We start from the raw sequence: 18435 nt of genomic DNA on the forward strand, positions 1-18435 counted from the left end.
TCTAGGTCAATGTGTCAAGCATGTATATTCCTAGGGTACATTTAGGTCAATGTGTCAAGCATGCATGTTCCTAGGGTACATTTAGGTCAATGTGTCAAGTATGTATATTTCTAGGGTACATTAAGGTCAATGTGTCAAGCATGCATATTCTGGGTAGGTTTAGGTCAATGTGTCAAGCATGCATATTCCTAGGGTACATTTAGGTTAATGTGTGAAGAATGCATATTTCTAGGGTAGCTTTAAGTCACTGTGTGAAGCATGCATATTCCTAGGGTATGTTTAGTTCAATGTGTCAAACATGCATATTTCTAGGGTAGTTTAAGTCAATGAGACAATCATGCATATTCCTTGGGTAGGTTTAGGTCAATGTGACAATCATGCATATTCCTTGGGTAGGTTTAGTTCAATGGGTCAAACACGCATATTCCTAGGGTATATTTAGGTCAATGTGTCAAACATGTATATTCCTAGGGTACATTTAGGTCAATGTGTCAAGCATGCATATTCCTATGGTACATCTAGGTCAATGTGTCAAGCATGTATATTCCTAGGGTACATTTAGGTCAATGTGTCAAGCATGCATGTTCCTAGGGTACATTTAGGTCAATGTGTCAAGCATGTATATTTCTAGGGTACATTTAGGTCAATGTGTCAAGCATGCATATTCTGGGTAGGTTTAGGTCAATGTGTCAAGCATGCATATTCCTAGGGTACATTTAGGTTAATGTGTGAAGAATGCATATTTCTAGGGTAGCTTTAAGTCACTGTGTGAAGCATGCATATTCCTAGGGTATGTTTAGTTCAATGTGTCAAACATGCATATTTCTAGGGTAGTTTAAGCCAATGAGACAATCATGCATGTTCCTAGGGTAGGTTTAGGTAAATGTGTCAAGCATGTATATTCCTAGGGTAGCTTTAGGTCAATGTGTCAAGCATGCATATTCCTAGGGTAGCTTTAGGTCAATGTGTGAAGCATGCATATTCCTAGGGTACATTTAGGTCAATGTGTCAAGCATGTATATTCCTAGGGTAGGTTTAGGTAAATGTGTCAAGTATGCATATTCCTAGGGTACATTTAGGTCAATGTGTCAAGCATGCTTATTCCTATGGTAAGTTTAGGTAAATGTGTCAAGCATGCATATTCCTAGGGTAGGTTTAGGTAAATGTGTCAAGCATGTATATTCCTAGGGTACATTTAGGTCAATGTGTCAAGCATGCTTATTCCTATGGTAAGTTTAGGTAAATGTGTCAAGCATGCATATTTCGAGGGTAGTTTAAGTCAATGAGACAATCATGCATGTTCTGGGTAGGTTGAAGTCAATGTATTAAGCATGCATATCGTTAGGGTAGGTTCAAGTCGATGTTGCAAGCATGCATATATCTAGAGTAGGTTAAAGTTAATATTATTAGCATCCATATATGTAGGATAATTTATGTTATCACTTGCTTGTCCTCTTTAAAATGAAATCTGGCTTGAAAGCTGAAAAATCATTTTCTCACAAAACACTTGACCATCAATCATTTCGGTATGAGAAGAGACTAAAAGTCTTGAATGATCTTCTTAATTTTATATGGAAGTTTGTACAAATGTTTGATGATACTGATGACGCTCTTGTTATATGAACTCAGCTCTTCAAACCAGTTGTTTATAAACATGTACCACGTAATCTATGAAGAATGAAAACATTACAGAACCTAGGAAATTAGAACTGCCAAAAAACGGTAACAGGACAAATTCTTTCTGCAAAATATTGAATGTACTAGTGGCAGGCAAATGTACTAGTATATATTAGCAACTACATAATGATTTTTGGCACAGGAGAAGGAAACATATGTACTAGGTGAAGTAATACTCAGATAATAAACAAATGGGTGGAATTTATTGAATCTTTAAGCCTTGTCCAGCTTGCACATACACCTACAATGGTAAAATAACTATCAAGCACCCTAACTGACTACATTTAAGTCTATTAGACAATATGGCAAATGTTAAATTACCAAATTCTGATCTTAGTGACCACTATTCACTTTCTTTTTAGAAGAGGGGTACAGTGCAAAGCAAACAGGAACAACAAACACAGCACTATCCTTACAGACTGCCATATCTTTTTTAAAATAAAGAGTAGTTTCTTGATGACCTAAAGAAAATTCCACATAATATAAACCCAAATTTGATGACATAGATGAAGCTTCGGGGTGTGTAGATGGATCTGTTTAAGGATGTAAAGAAACAAATAATTAGTTTATACAGCTTTATGTTATTCTCACATTTTTTAAAATAAATTATAATTACATCTTGTTATGCCTTTATTTACTTTTCATCTAAAGTGGGGACCATCAGAATAAGTTGTCATTAGTTTACATGTATCTAAAGAGGAGACCATCATCAGAAATTAGATTCATGAACACTAATCAAGCTGATGTATGAAATTATTATGTCATATCGTAAGAACAAATGTCATTAACGAATTAATGAATATGTGAATGTATTCAAAATGACTGTAGTATGTTATAAACTTGCCAAGAGAATGGTAAAACATGACAAATGGATGGATTAACCATTAGAGAGGCAGATATAGGAAACAAATATAAATTGTCAAGTGTCACAAAATAAGGAGATTATCAATTTGCTGTATTTCTTCACATCTTCCCAATATAGTGCAAGTTTAAGCTCTAGAAAAAGCCTAATTTATGAAAATAGTATGTGGCAAGCAATGAAAGTTACAAGCATCATATATTACCTGTTGTGAAACGAGAAGCAGGTGCTTGCATGCCATCAGCTGTTGTGGAACCATGTTTTGGGGCCTGCACGAGAGCATCTGCTGTGGAACTGGATGTTCGACATTCTATGGGACCAGCCATTGTAGATGCTGTGGAACCAGATGATGGAGCATGCATGACAACATCAGCTGGTGATGGTATGGTTGACACTGGCATGGTACCAAATGATGTGACTAATTTGATTAAAAGGAAAAACCCAAATAAAATTGGAATCTGCTCTCCATAATTAACATAAATAATTTAAAAGAAGTCATGGCCAGGGTTAATTAATGATTTTCACTACTCTCTAGTAACCAGTAAAATCATACTCATACAGAAAATAAATTAAAATGTAACTTCCCCCTTTTCTAAATAAAACTTGTTTGCAGTCTGTAATTTTTAAATTTGAACTATGATATACAGTCAAGCTAATAATTGCAACATATCACAATATACAATGTGTACATTTTATTAATATGGAAACTATGCCACTGAATAAAAAGAGTTATCCCTGCTTGATAGGCTTGGATGTATATGTACCTGACATGGACAAACCAACATGAGCATGAAAATAATGACTTTATTCATGTCAGTAAAGTTTAAAATGTAGGTAACAGTGACCTATGTTCTTTAAGAGTGCAGAGGCATTCATTTACTATATTTCATTACTAGGATATAAACGATACACATGCATTGAAATTTTAACCTTTAATTTAATAATTAATACAGAAGCACTACATTTGAAGAAAATCATATAACATGAAAAGTATGTCACAAAGACTATTTTAGTATAGAAGATGTAGAACTTATCAACATGCATCCATTCACCACTTTTCAGGAATCTACATAGGATAATGTGCCAAAAAACGTGTCATAAACTTGTATGGTCAAGGGATAATTTCACTAACGTAAGTAAACATAGTAAAAGATGAAATATGGGTTATTTTTGTCTTCTTTCACTGTAAAGTCTTAAGCGTATATGCATTTCATTATTAACTTCATGATTATGGCTTGAGACACAAGAGGCTAATACATAATCTTAACACAGTATGCTAGTATATGTATGCACAGAGCATAAAGATATGTTTAGTGATGAGCTAAATCCAACAACTTCACCCAAGGCAGTAACTGAAATATTGGTCACAGTGACACCTATTTTAGTATTGGTGTGGTTTTAAGATGCTTACATACAATCACCCATTTTAATAACTACAGGGTAAACAGTAATACTGTCAAATTGAACGTAGTTAGTGAAATGCAAAATACAGGTCAATGACATCCTCTCTCTGTTTGTTTTATGTTTCCAGGTATAAGAGTATATACAAAAAAGAAGAAAAACACAGTCATTAGCTAAATGTAATAACTGAATATATACCCCCAAAATTAAAAATGGGTCACAATGACCTTTATTGAGGAACATATTGTATCAATAGTGATGTAATCATCTAGCTGTGTAACAGCATAAACGTTGATTGAGACTGAAACCAATGCAGTGAAACTTACCGTTTTCCATTAGAACAAGTATTTGTCAAGTTTGAAAATGAGTTTATGATGGCTGGATAGAAACTCTCAATGTCTGATTTAGACATTTTGCAGTTGATCAAAATCTCAGTCACAGCAAATATTTGAAATATGTACTAATATGACAATATCCGCACACTTGGAATTAATATATCCCAATTTTTTAAAAGGTAAATTGTCCACATGACCATGTGATTATGATTACTAACAAATCACTTGACTGATAAATTTTGACATAGTCCCTTCATTTACATGAATCAAGATTATGCCCATTATAATCCATCTTTATAACAAAATGAGTGTTTATATTTGTACTGAATTTGAATATAAACAGGGAAAATAAGATCTACATATCGGATTGTTCATTTTAGTCCTTAAATTGTTTTAAAAAGACCCTTTCACTATCATTTAACGAGATGTAAATGAGTTCATTAACATTGTTTTCAATGCAACTTGGCTGGGAGTGGTTGGTGTCAATAAAAAGCAAAGTTGACAGTGTCCTCATTGCGGCTTGGCGGGGTGTTTCAGGTGGGTGTGACAAATTCCGAAGTCAATTGGTGTTTTCGATACAGTTTGGCCTGAGTGGTTGATTAAATAAATGTCAGAGAAGACAGTGTTTTCAATGTGGCTAGGGTGAGAATAAAGGTGCCAATAAATACCAAAGAAAGCAGACAGTGTTTCCAATGCAACTTGTCTGGGAGTAGTGGGTGTCAAAAAATAACACAGCAGTGTTTTCAATATAAATTGGCTGGGATTAGTGACTGTCAGGAAATACCAAAGTGGACAGTGTTTTCAATGTGACTTGGCTGGGAATAGTGGGTGTCAATGAATAACATAGCAGACAGTTTTCAATACAAATTGGCTGGGAGTATTGGTTGACAAGAAATACCAAAGCAGACAAAAAACATAAGATGAATTTGATACTTTCTTTAACAGTATGATTATTTGAATCCTGTTTGAATTCAGCAAATATTTGAATGCAGCAACTTTTATATTCATTTCAGGTCTGAAAATGAGGGTACAATGGTTGTAACTAATACTTGATACCTAGATAAACTGAAGTGTAATAGTTTGAAGAATCAGGAGACTTTTATCTGTAGCAAATAAACAAAAAGCAGCAAAGAGTTGATGCACATTGCCTTATCAATTAAAGACTCTATCTGTGTCAGAAAGGTGCAAGTGTACCAGAAGTGAAACACTTTCGATGTTATATGGACTATGGAATTTAGAAAGAAAACCTGATTTGAGTTCTGTGATAAAAAAATCAATTCAATGTAACTAATGGAACTGATTACACAATTCAAATAATATGAGTTAAGACACACAACTCTTCAATATTTCAATCAAATTAGTACCTTAGTTAATTATTTAATGTCAAAGATGCATGTGTTGCACTCTTGGAATTTCTAAATGGGCACCCTGTTCAATTCGGGTGCCCATTTAAAAGGACCAAGAGTGAAAGACACTAACACTCAGACACAGGCTATTTATAGTAGCCTTTTCCACACCTTGTTTTTTTTTAAATCATTATCTTTCATTGATGATCTAAATTATGTGTGATTTTCTTACTGAACTGTTTTCGTTCAAACATGAGTAATCCTCAGAGATTTTAATGTTTGGAAAATGTGTGCGAAATAAATCGTCAGCAACACTAGCAACTGAAAGAAGAAGGTTTGCTTCTAAATAAATTTAGTAAATAGATCTTCAATCGAATTACATCAGGGTATGTATAAACGTCATAAGTTCAGGCTCAGTTATTGATGATGAAGAAGCAAGTTGATGTTTATTAGCTTTTTCATGCCATTTAATGTTGTGGGCACAACCATACCCAACAGCGAAATCACATTACACAATTTGCAAAACTTAAAGTTTTCTCCTTCACTAGTTGGTTTCACAAATCTAAACATGATGGCATAGTTGTCTTTCCAGTTATGTTATCTTTTCTTTGCCGGAGAAAATTCTGAATCTTCTGCTTTCCTTCTTGACATGACTAGAAGATGAATATTATGAAGATGAGATACAGTGATGGTGGCAACTGCTTTTTGCGCAATCCAATATGGTAGTTAAAGACTAGCAAGGTAGCCTCGATTTAGAATGAACCAATCTTTATTTAAACTGACTTAATAATAATAATGATAATAATAATGACTACATGTATTTAAAGAAGGCAACACAATTAGCTAAGAACTAATCTACCTTGTGGCCCTCATACAAAGGAATTTATTTATTTTAGCTGCATCTATGAAGCCACTGGATATATTGGGTTACGAAGAAGGAAATAGAGTTTGCATTTCTAATCTCAACTGGAATACTTTTCCATTGTCAGGTAGCCTATACTGAAATAGTGATTGTAAATATTCAGGAACACTATAACTGGATATCCTGTACATTAGTTTGGCTTTTTTCAAACGGATTCGGTCTTTAATAGGTAATATTTTAACATACCAGTTAAATTTTCCTTGCTTTCTTTCTGGGTTCATATTAGCCCAAATTCTCTTTTTTGAAGATGTGCCAGCTTTTCTATGTTTTTATCATTTGAATTACTCCATACTGTAGTACAGTAGTCTAAATAGGGTTGTGTGTAACTGTTTTAAAATAGTTTTTTGTGCCTTTCATGGAGAAAATGTCTTATCCTACTGAGAAGCCATAAACTTGAATTGACTTTTTTTACTGATATGTTTGATATGTTCAGTCCATGATAGGTTATTATCTACCAAACCACCAAGTAGTCTATCATGACAGACCAATTGCAAATTTGTATCATTCCATGTCAGACACAGTTCATCACTATCAAGATTTGTCCTTTTCTGCCATATTGAGATAAATAACATTTAAGTTTTACCAGTATTTACCACCATGCCGCTGCATGTGCACCAGTTGTCCAATTTGTTTAGGGTATTTTGTAAAGAAATTTCGAGTTCATGCTTTGTGTTTTAGATGTCTGAAATGTTGTCATCTACATATAGATCTGTAGATGACATGGAGTCCCTTAGTAAAAGTGGTAGGTCATTAATAAATAAAATAAATAGTAATGGACCTAGAATTGAGCCTTGTGGTACTCCATATCTAATTGTTCCAGGTTCATACAGAACATCATTTATATAAATATGCTGTGTTCTCTCACTTAAGTATGAAGTAAACCATCTAACTGTGTTTTCATCACATTGGTAGATTTTCAGTTTCTTGAAAAGGATTTCATGATCTGCCATGTCAAAAGCTTTCCTGAAATCTACAAATACAGATCCTATTATTCTACCTTGGTCAAGGGCTTGAAGCCATTTATCACATAGGGCGTTCAAGGCAGTCTCACATGAATGTTCCTGTCTACCGCCTGATTGATTAGGGTGTAATAGCAAGTGTTGGGTTAAATATGGCATGAATGAGTCATGAACATGTTTTTCAATCAATTTTCACAAATTTGGAAGTAATGAGATTGGTCGGTAGTTATCAGCATCATCCTTAGAAAAAGATTTGTGAACAGGAGTTACTTTTGCAGTTTTCCATATTTTGGGGATAGATGAGGTTGCAATACTTAAAATGATTATGAATGTTATGTTATCTAAAATAGAAGAGGGAGAAGATTTAATGAGTTGTGGACCAATCTGATCCAGTCCTGTAGCTTTCTTGGTATCAAGATCACTGAGACATTTTTAACGTTTTTGATACTTGTGGAATAGAGAAACATACCTCCTTAGAGATTTTGCTGAGGCAGACCTTTTCCAGTTCATTTAAGTTATTTTGTATCACTGGTTATTTCAATTTTGTGGTAATGTTGTTAAAAAAATCATTGAAAAGATTTGCCATATCAGTTTCATCAGTGACTTTTATGTCATTTACCAGAAGTGAGTAAATTTTATTTGTCTGATCTTTGTGTGTTCCTCCAGTGAGTTCATTGAAGACTTTCCAAATGGAGTTTGTGTTGCTCATTTTGTTTCCAAGCAATGATTAATAATAAGTTTTTTTTATAGCTTTTTTAACCATACTTATTTTTTTTTTCTCCATACTTTATATTATGCATTGTTTGCCATAGCCTTGAATTGGTCTCGTGTTTTCATAGCATCTAGAATTTCAGTACTAAGCCAATTTGGTTGGATATCATTCTTTACTCGATGTACTTTCAGTGGTGCATGTTTAGAGAATACATTCATAAATAAGTCAGTCCCCACCCTCAGAGCTTCATCTATGTCATCCAAATTTTGGATCATATCCCATGGAACTTTATATAGGTCATTGAGAAATTATTCTTCATTAAAATTTTTGAACGATCTGTAAGCGATCGTTTTGTGTCTATTTTTCTTATTTCTCTTGCAATCAACCTTTCTTGTCAAAAAAGTAGGATAGTCGTCTCTAAGACCAACATTCGGTACATTAACACAAGCCACATTGTCTGGTAGGTTGGTATAAATGTGATCAATAAGAATGCTTGATTTTTCTGTTAACCTTGTGTGTTCTTTTACCAGCTGGACTAAACCTAAAGATTTAATCAATTCCATCCATTTGTTCCTTACATGAGTATTAAGAAGGTCCTTATTTATATCGCCGAATATATATGTTTCTTTCTCCTGCAAAAGAACATTTTCCATTTGCTTGAAAAAGGTATCATCCCAAATTGATTTGGTGGAAGGTAACCTTATAAATGAAACCAACTAGGAATGATTTTGCATTATTTTGAGAAGTTTCCACCCAGATACTCTCAATTTCATGTGACTCCAAGTCAAGTCGCCTTACTGCATTTACATCTTCCTTATGTATACAACAAGACCTCCCCCAGCTGTCTCTCTGTTCTTGCATAATGGTTTATTGTAGCCTTGGCAGTGAAATAGATTATCATTGTTGTTAACCTTTAATTTTGGTTTCAGTGAGTCCTAACACATGTATATTATTTTCCTTAGAAGACAACATGAACTTAATCTGGTCCATTTTTCCTATTATACCTTGTACATTTAAGTGACCTATGTTAAAACCTTTGGTATTTAGTTTCATATCAATTATATGTATGTCATCATGCAATGGGGTACTCGCTGAGATTGTCTCCATACTACTTTTATCGTTCTTACATCCTATTTCCATATTTAAATGATCTTATATATTAACATCTTCAAAGTCACACACAGACCCTAAAAATCTGTTAATTTTTGCATTTAAAATATTGTCCATTGAATAGTTAGAGTCAAGTATCTCACTTGTTAATATCTCTCAGTAGCTGAGAGGTTCCTTTTCTACTTAAATGAATTTTGTCTCTGTGGTAGAGGCTTAGGCTGGCATCCTGATTCTGAAGAAAGTTAGATGTGTATTGTGGAATGTACTGTAGGTTGAAGTTTTCACACAGGTCCAATATTAGATCATTGATTTGTTTCACCCTGGTGTCCACACGAGTAGGTAATCCTGATATCATTATTTTACATGTATTTGGGCTGCAATACCTAGCAGCAAACTGTAAATAAATATACTAGTATTCCTATATACATGCAACACATTTATATCAGAATGGAACCGAGTGCCAATTCTAAACGGAAAATCACAAGGAAATGTTTCACTAATTTTTTAATTAAACAATGGATTTTAATAAGAAATACATTCGTATTCAGGTGCAAATTACAGGACAAATACTGGAAAATATGACACTTGGAAGCTGTGCCTTTTATGTGACTGTTCTTAAGAAATATTTAGCTTGTACAATAAGAAAAAAAATAAAGATTTACATTACCATCCTCATTCTTTCTGACCGTAACATTCATCCTGCACGAACAAAGCATAGGCTCCTGAGGATGGGTTGTCCAATCCATTTGAACAACTTCAGTTGAGGCAGAATCCACCTGACCTATGGTAAACAACAAAAGATCAAGTTATATTGATTTCATCACCTATAGTAAACAAGAAAATAAAGGCCAAGTTATACTGGTTTCATAACCTACAGTAAACAACAAAATAAAGACCAAGTCATACTATTTTCATGACCTATAGTAAAGAACAAACTAAAGACTAAGTTACACTTAGTTATAGATTATAAGTTTTTCAATAATACTGACCGGGTACTTATTAGCTATTCAAAAATGTACACCAGTGGTTTACAAGCAGTTAAATCATATAATCAGTGGTTCATAAGCTGTTAAATCATGTACATCAGTGGTTTACATGCTGTTAAATCATATACATCAGTGGTTCATAAGCTGTTCATTCATGTACACCAGTGGTTTATATGTTGCTCAATCATACATACATATATATATATATATATATATATATATATATATATATATATATAAATCAGTGGTTTATAAGTTGATCAGTAATATACACGTGCTTATAAGCTGTTCAATCATATACACCAATGGTTTATAAGCTGTTCAATCATATACACCAATGGTTTATAAGCTGTTGAATCATATAACCTAGTGGTTTTCAGTGGCCATGGGCTTATAAACTGTTCATCATATACAACAGGTTTATAAGCTGTTTTTACATTTTGTATTTATATAAAGTATTTGAAAGCAAAGCATAACTGCCAATTTATATATAACCTATCAGAAGGCTTCGAATGTAAATGATTTGAGTAAACAGCCACTATTAAACTCTCCATCTATTACTAAATATATTAAGTGTTCACCAAGGTTTATGTGCATTTGTATTCCTTTTACATACTATCTTCTCTTAGTGCCAGGAACCAGCAGCAATTTTGCCAAATTAACTTGTTCCCTGGACATCAACTTAATATATTTCTATAGTTTGGTTCTTGTCAAGTATATTCATCACAATAAAATCTAATAATTTAAAATCTGGCCTAGTTGATTCATGTAGTCCTGTCATTGAACTGGTAACCATCATTATCTTTTATCTTCAATATCTTCTAATGAATCTTAATGTATCACTTAGGTGGTGAATGGAATTAACTAAATATTTATCTTAAATCAGTTTGCAGTAAATAGATGAATAAATAGCTATAGTGACACTCTTCTATAAAACATTTTTTTTTTTACTTTCTGAAACACATTTTATATTTTATAACTTCTATGCACCTTCGTCTCCTAACCGTGATGAACTCTCCTGGATAGTACAAAGATTGTTAGCAAGTTTATCCAATCCACTTTCTCTTAAAGCAAGTACAAGAGCTGCAAGTGCTTCATTGCCTTTATCCATAATTGTTCCCAGGAAATGAGCGGCCCTTTCTCTTCTTTGATCAATGCTTCCGAGTCCTTCAAAAAACACCTTGTCCAAAATTTCTCTGGATACAAATGTGTCCTTGAAAAGCAATGGATCAATTTCTTCCAGGAAGATGTCATACTGAAGACTAAGATTATTTTTAATCATTTCAGGATTATCAGTGACTGTAAAACTAGCTTGAACATTCAGCTGTGTATAATCTCTGTTTTGTCCGTCTGCACCTTAATATGAAAGGAATCAATACAATTTAATAGTACTAATCAGGGTTAGAAGGGAGAAACGATTTTTAAAAATCATTTTGATGAAGTTCTTATAGAAAGGGGGTTAAAAAAAACTCAAAAGTTCATTAAGAAATATATGAATTATGAACAAACATTATAGTGGGACAAGATACAATTCATAACTAACATGTTGGCCAGCAGCAGAGAGGGCGAACAACCTCTTAATTGGTTCACTCTCCGTTTCGTAAAATAAGCCTTCCTGGAAATCGCAAAAAAAAATCGCGATTGTCTCAGTATCTGGTATGAGACAACCCTGTCAAAACTCTAATTGACTTACCCAGCCTATTGCTGATCGCAAAATTCGCAGGAAAATATGCAATCGCGTCGGTGTCAAGTAGGAGACAGCACCCTCTCTGCTGCTATTATCCAAAAATTGTATCAAGACCGACTCGGTATCGTGTTCGAGGATTGTGTAAGTTTATTGTTATAAATCCATGATGGGATAACTGAGCCTGACTAAATAAATTTCTAAACCTAATTATGTCCATATCACTGCTACACCAGGTCTGATGAATATTTCGTATCGTGTGAGTATCAACTCAGTTAAACACAGCAAGAATTTTACAATTATCCCTGACCACTTTAGGAATTTGTGATTATTGCTGGGTTACATAAATCACATCTGTGTTTTTATGTCTACTTTGGAAAATATTCTAGCTGGATTGGACGTACAGTACTTGTCTGACTAGTATGTGGAAACTTCCCAAAACAATAATATTATAGTGATTATGGAAGTTTCCACAGCGGCAATAGAAGGTCTCAGTGGTAAAAATAACTACTTCGTAGTGTTAATAAACCCATCAATATAATCTACAGCTGGTGCTTCATCGATATCGTCCAACAACTTTGCACTTTCATTAAATTCCTTTAAGTACTTCGTAGCATCGTTGATTATCAACTGACGGAGCAACTAAATACAATTTATCCCATCTGACAAAAAAAAAATCATCTTACTGGCGAAACTTCCCAAATCACTTGGTTGGTTGACCCAGTACGATAATTCAGACAAACAATCTTGGACCTGTATCCGCGTTGTGGAAACTTCCAAAAACAATAATATTATAGTGATTATGGAAGTTTCCACACTACTCAGACAAACAATCTCGGACCTGTATCTGTGTAGTGGAAACTTCAATGTTTTTGACTAGTCAGAAACCACGCTGAAGTGTCTTGATTGTATAATATTATGATTTGGGAAGTTTCGTCATCGCAAATTGATAAATGTTACTCAATTTCTTTCCATGATTGCAGAAATTCCTCAACAGTGGGAATTTTTTTTTGCCTGGGCACAATAATCAATGAGTGCATGATATCTAGGACCACCACAATCCGAACAAAGTTGATATTTTCCTTGAAGACCCTTGTTACACACCCGGCATGGTTTCGGACCACTGGAATTTTTTCTTCTTGATAATACCGCATGAACACCACAAAATTCCCCGTAGCTGTTTTTTCCACATTGTTTTGATGCTCCCTGCGGAAGCCAGTGACATTTGTTCGTAGCCAATAGATCTGGCAGACAGGTGAATGGCCAACACAATGGACCCAGTCACAGATTATAACACTTCCCAAAAAAGGCAATTTCCAGCTGTGCCAAAATTAAAGAACTATCAGTTTGATCAGCCATGCTAGTAAGGTAATGCTGAAGATCATCTTGAACAGACTGAAACCACAAGCAGAAGAAATAATCGCTGAAGAACAGGCTGGGTTCCAGAGTAGAAGCACAACAGAACAAATATTCAATCTCAGGGTTTGTGCGAAAAGTACTCAAAACACCAACAAGACATCTATCATGTGTTCATAGATTTCAAAAAGGCCTTTGACAGAGTGTGGCATGAGACATTGTGGGCCACAATGAAGAAGTATAACATGGGTCAAAAATTAACCAATACCATCAAGCAGCTGTACGCCAAGGCTACCAGTGCAGTAATTGCCCATGGTGCTGTGGGGAACTGGTTCCAGACAACAGTGGGAGTGCGTCAAGGCTGTCTCCTGTCACCCACGCTTTTCAACATCTAATTAGAGCGCATCATAAGCGAAGCCCTGGAAAACCACTGTGGGACAGTCAGCATTGGAGGGCGTAACATCACCAACCTCCGCTTTGCATACGACATTGATGGGCTGGCAGGCAGTGAAGACGAGCTAGCCACCTTACTGAACAACCTGAATGAAACATCTTCCAGATTTGACATGGAGATAAGCGCTGAGAAGACAAAACTGATGACAAATAGTGGCCAAAAAATCTCAGCCAAGATTAAAGTCACAGGACATGAACTGGAAACAGTGAGCCAGTTCAAATATCTTGGTTCCATAATCACTGAAGAGGGATCAAGAGCAGAAATTTTGTCGAGAGCAGCACAAACAATGGCAGCTATGTCAAAGCTAAGACCCATCTGGAGAGACAATAATATCTGTCTGAAAACTAAAATCAGACTATTGCGAGCTATAGTCATCTCAGTCTTTTTGTACTCGTGTGAGGCATGGACCCTGACAGCAGAATTACAACGAAGAATCCAGTCACTTGAAATGAGATGCTACAGAACCATCCTTGGCATCTCTTACATGGACCAATCACAAATGAAGAAGTGCGTAACACCATCAGGCGCGAAATAGGCCAATATGAGGACCTCCTCACCACCGTCAAAAAGAGAAAACTGAAATGGTATGGCCATGTCACTACAGCCAACAGTCTATCCACAACAGTCCTGCAGGGCAGCGTCCAGGGTGGCAGAAGGAGAGGTAGACAGAGAAAAAAGTGGGCTGACAACATCACAGAATGGACCAGGAAAAGTTTTGCGGAGACTCAGGCATTGGCACATGACCGAGACAAGTGGAGGGAACTGGTCAGATGTTCGGCAGCACAGTGCCTCAACGACCACACTAGGTCATGAGACTGATGATGATGATGATGAATAGCGGAGTTGGCATAATATATTATATTTAAATATAATTTAGTTTTTATTATCTATTAAAATTTAGAATATATTTATATATAAACTTTTAACACTGAACTCAGAGATAAATATGATAAAGAATTTTACAGAATCCGAGACATTACTGTGATGATGTTCGATGAAGCATCTCCGCAACAATACAATGATCTCGCTAAGCTCAATCGTTATTGTCTCCACGAGTATTATTTCCGTGTTGATGTAAAATCACTCAAAAACACGCGATTGTCTGACCCAAGATGATCATCTGCTACAAGGAATAATAAACCAACATGATAATAAATTGTATACATTTCTGTCCAATGAGGATATCAATACTGTCTCGGCAGATTTTAACGGTCACACAGCTGTCACTGAGGTCATTCCACGAACACGATCGAGATATCCCTTATTTGATATTGATGACCAAATCAACCCTGATGCGATTATCAAGTATTTCTCGACGCTATGTGATTGTCCCACCGAGCAATGTATTGTGTCAGCGACAACACATGGTTATCGCGTGTTGTGTAAAATTGTGCCGGTATCTTTTGAATATCATCGTGAATTAATAAATACCACAGGGGACGATAATCCCACATAAAACATTGACAGACAAGCTAGATTGTACAGTATTAAGCTTACCGGAACAAAATCAAATAAATCACCATCACGAACAAAGCGGCTTATCTTGGGAAATTATTTTACTGCATGTGATTTGCTTGTTTGTCCAACTGCGATTCAATCATGGACCGTCAGATTTCACAAACTAGATAATTGTGTTTAAGACCATGGTGATCTTTCCGCGGATGATCTGATTAAAATATAATTCTCGTTAACTGGAGATCCCGATCAACTTATAAGTGTGATAAACAACAGCGGAAATAGACTAACTGTACAACGACAACCCGAACATTTCTGTAAGATTTGCAAGCGCCGCCATGGATATAATTACGTCACTGATCATCCTGAAGACAAATGCGATAATTGTTTGGTTTTTGTTCACTCGGAGAATTTCATTGTAGTTTGTCCGCAAGGTCCTCCTGGCACAAAAATAACAATTCCATGTGAGGATATCAGCGAACAAATTAATAAATATTTACGGAGAGAATCAAACAACGTTGCTATTGCAGTGGTTGTTGATAAATTACCAGAAACTCAACGAGATCCCGAATATATCAAATACCTGATCAAGTCGACGTATCATCGTGTTGATTATCCTGGCATTTTTATTGACAGAACCACAGATCATTGTTACACGGCAGCACCAACACATGAGGCTGGGCCAGGGTGTAAAATTATCTCTGATGGTGACTAAATTGATGGATCTGCGTGTGGAATGGGGAAATCAGAATCAGCCTGGAAATCAATAAACTCACATCAGTCCGTGCTGTATGTTTCTTACAGAAAAACCTTTACTCGGAAAATTAGCGCTAATTATCATATCAAATCTTACAACAATATCACCGGTGAGAATATCTTTGAAAAAGGCAGCAACAGAAAAGTAATTGTCCAAGATGAATCACTGCACCGTGTGCAAGGGGCTCCTGATGTGATTATCATAGATGAGTGGCATGGCATCAAACGCCAGTGTTTCTCTGTGTGAAATACAGCGACTTTAGATGGAATAAGTTTGTCGGTCTTGTCACATCAGTGTAACGGGTAATTGTTCTTCACGCTGACGAGGACAACGATGATATAATGTTGTTTCGAGATATTTTAAAACGATCCGGAATGAAATTCATCATTAACGATTATAAAATCAATCATGGTAAGAAGTTTATTGCGTCACAATCTCACAGAGGCAACTACGCTGATTTGATAAAAACACTTGCGGGGTGAAATCGAGTAGCGGTTTTTGCTCATAATAAATCTCTGATTATTCTGTGGAAGGGTTGATTTCAGCATCTAAAACATCGTGTTAGATATTATCACTCGGACACTGATCCAGAACAGCGAAACAAGGATTTCTCTGTCAGCGACGTGTATAACGACATTGATGTGGTTATTTACAATCACACTCTTCAGGCGGGAGTCAGTATCATTGATGAGTGTTTCAGGTATGTATTTGTATTCTCGGAAGAACTTGGATCTGTTTTATGGTGGTAATGATATTGCAGTTGTAGATCAACACACTACAATGTTGAAATTCCATGTTTGGATCGTTAATGATTGGTTCAGTAGATACAATAACTCAGATCAGTAATCGAGGACTTGTATCCACGTTGTGGAAACTTCCCAAAACAATAATATTATAGTAATTATGGAAGTTTCCACAGCGGGAAAGTATAATCAGGTCCGACACAATTTCACATCTGAAGTGTAAACGGATGGTTTAGTATGTTTGATGTCATCACAGAGTAGTTAGTTTTACCATTAAGACCTTCTATTGCCATTGTGGAAACTTCCCAAAACAATAATATTATAGTGATTATGGCAGTTTCCACATACTAGTCAGACAAGCACGTTGAGATGTCAATGAAACTTATCACCACGAGTGATCATCACATCTTCGTTAAAAATTGACCCATCAAACTTTATCAATCCTGGATTATTTCTCATCACACCGTGTATTTCTATACCCTCGAGTTCTTCTTTGTTAATGATCTGTTCAGTGACGTTTCAAGATATTCACGTGGTACTGATAAAAGTTGAACTCGCCTGCCAAATTCTTTTGAAATTCTTTACTGATAGCTATCATCGAAAACAAAGTAAGGTTCGGTGATTATTTTCCAATTATTGGTATTATTTCATCGTTATCAATCATAAATGTAAGATTGTTATGCTACGGCAACAAATAGTGTCTTGTGTTATTTTCTCGGTTAGCGATCATCTTCTCGTAAAAATAATTTACTCGGAGGATATTTAATGCAAACAAATCTTCATTGGTACACATTATTATATGTAGATTTATTCAACACTGAGACTTAACACATCAGTGGTCTGTGTGTGTTATAATTTAAACAAATTAATACTGTATATGGTCTGCGGAAAGATCATTGAGGATAACCCATCCTTTGGATCCACAGTTGCGTATAAATGTTGGAACGGCTTTAACGTGCTTGACATTCATGATCATTATTATGTCGGATTTTCTCAGAAATCCCACCTGAGATGAACTTGCTCGTGAACGGCTACAAAAGAAATTTCGAGACAGTAAATCAACAATGTAAATTGTTGCCATGATCTACACAATAAGTAAAAAACATATTTTTAACAAATATGTTGATTTGCACGATTTTGACTACCTTTCAGAATTAACAAATCAGCCTGAAAATAATTCTGATTACACTGATAGATTTCATATTATTTTTGTTTTTCACTGAACTTTGCACGATTTTAACTACATATTACCCCTTTAGAATTAACAAATCAGTCGATTTGTACGATTTTGACTATTAAAGACCCTATCAGAATTAACAAATCCGACAGCGCTGACTATTACTTAACAAATCTGAGAAAATCTTGTACATCAATTCCGATTTGTTCCTCATATTTTTATAATTTTGCAAGTATACATTTCCATCGTACTTCATCACGATTCAGCTCAGCACAGTATTGTTCATACTGTTGCCGTAATTTTACTGTGTGCATTAAATTATTATACTGTTGTTCTCGATGCTGTAAAACCGCTATGCTGTCACGGATTTCTTTATCATTGCGAGTAATCATCTTGATGATATTTTTTTCCCGAGCAGTGTTTTTTAACATTAGATTTTCCTCAGTTAATTTTGTAATCACATTAAGTAACTTATCACTGTTGGATATCGCTGAAGCCTCTT

At 35.2% G+C, this 18435-nt stretch overlaps 1 protein-coding gene across 1 annotated transcript in view; it reads right to left on the reverse strand.

Moving 5' to 3' along the window:
* Positions 1–3265: 3265 nt before the first annotated feature.
* LOC149807439 (uncharacterized) overlaps positions 3266–18435 on the reverse strand; it is a 140914-nt gene continuing 125744 nt past the window's right edge. The window contains exons 19-21 of the mRNA XM_089955844.1: positions 11298–11663; positions 9989–10102; positions 3266–3300 (exon numbers count right to left, since the gene is read on the reverse strand). Coding sequence (XP_089811970.1) covers positions 3266–3300; positions 9989–10102; positions 11298–11663 — 515 coding nt within the window. The remainder of the gene's footprint in view (positions 3301–9988; positions 10103–11297; positions 11664–18435) is intronic.

Source organism: Sinohyriopsis cumingii, chromosome 1 (assembly GCF_028554795.1).
Source record: "Sinohyriopsis cumingii isolate HCF-2022 chromosome 1, ASM2855479v2, whole genome shotgun sequence".
Lineage (NCBI taxonomy): Eukaryota > Metazoa > Mollusca > Bivalvia > Unionida > Unionidae > Sinohyriopsis > Sinohyriopsis cumingii.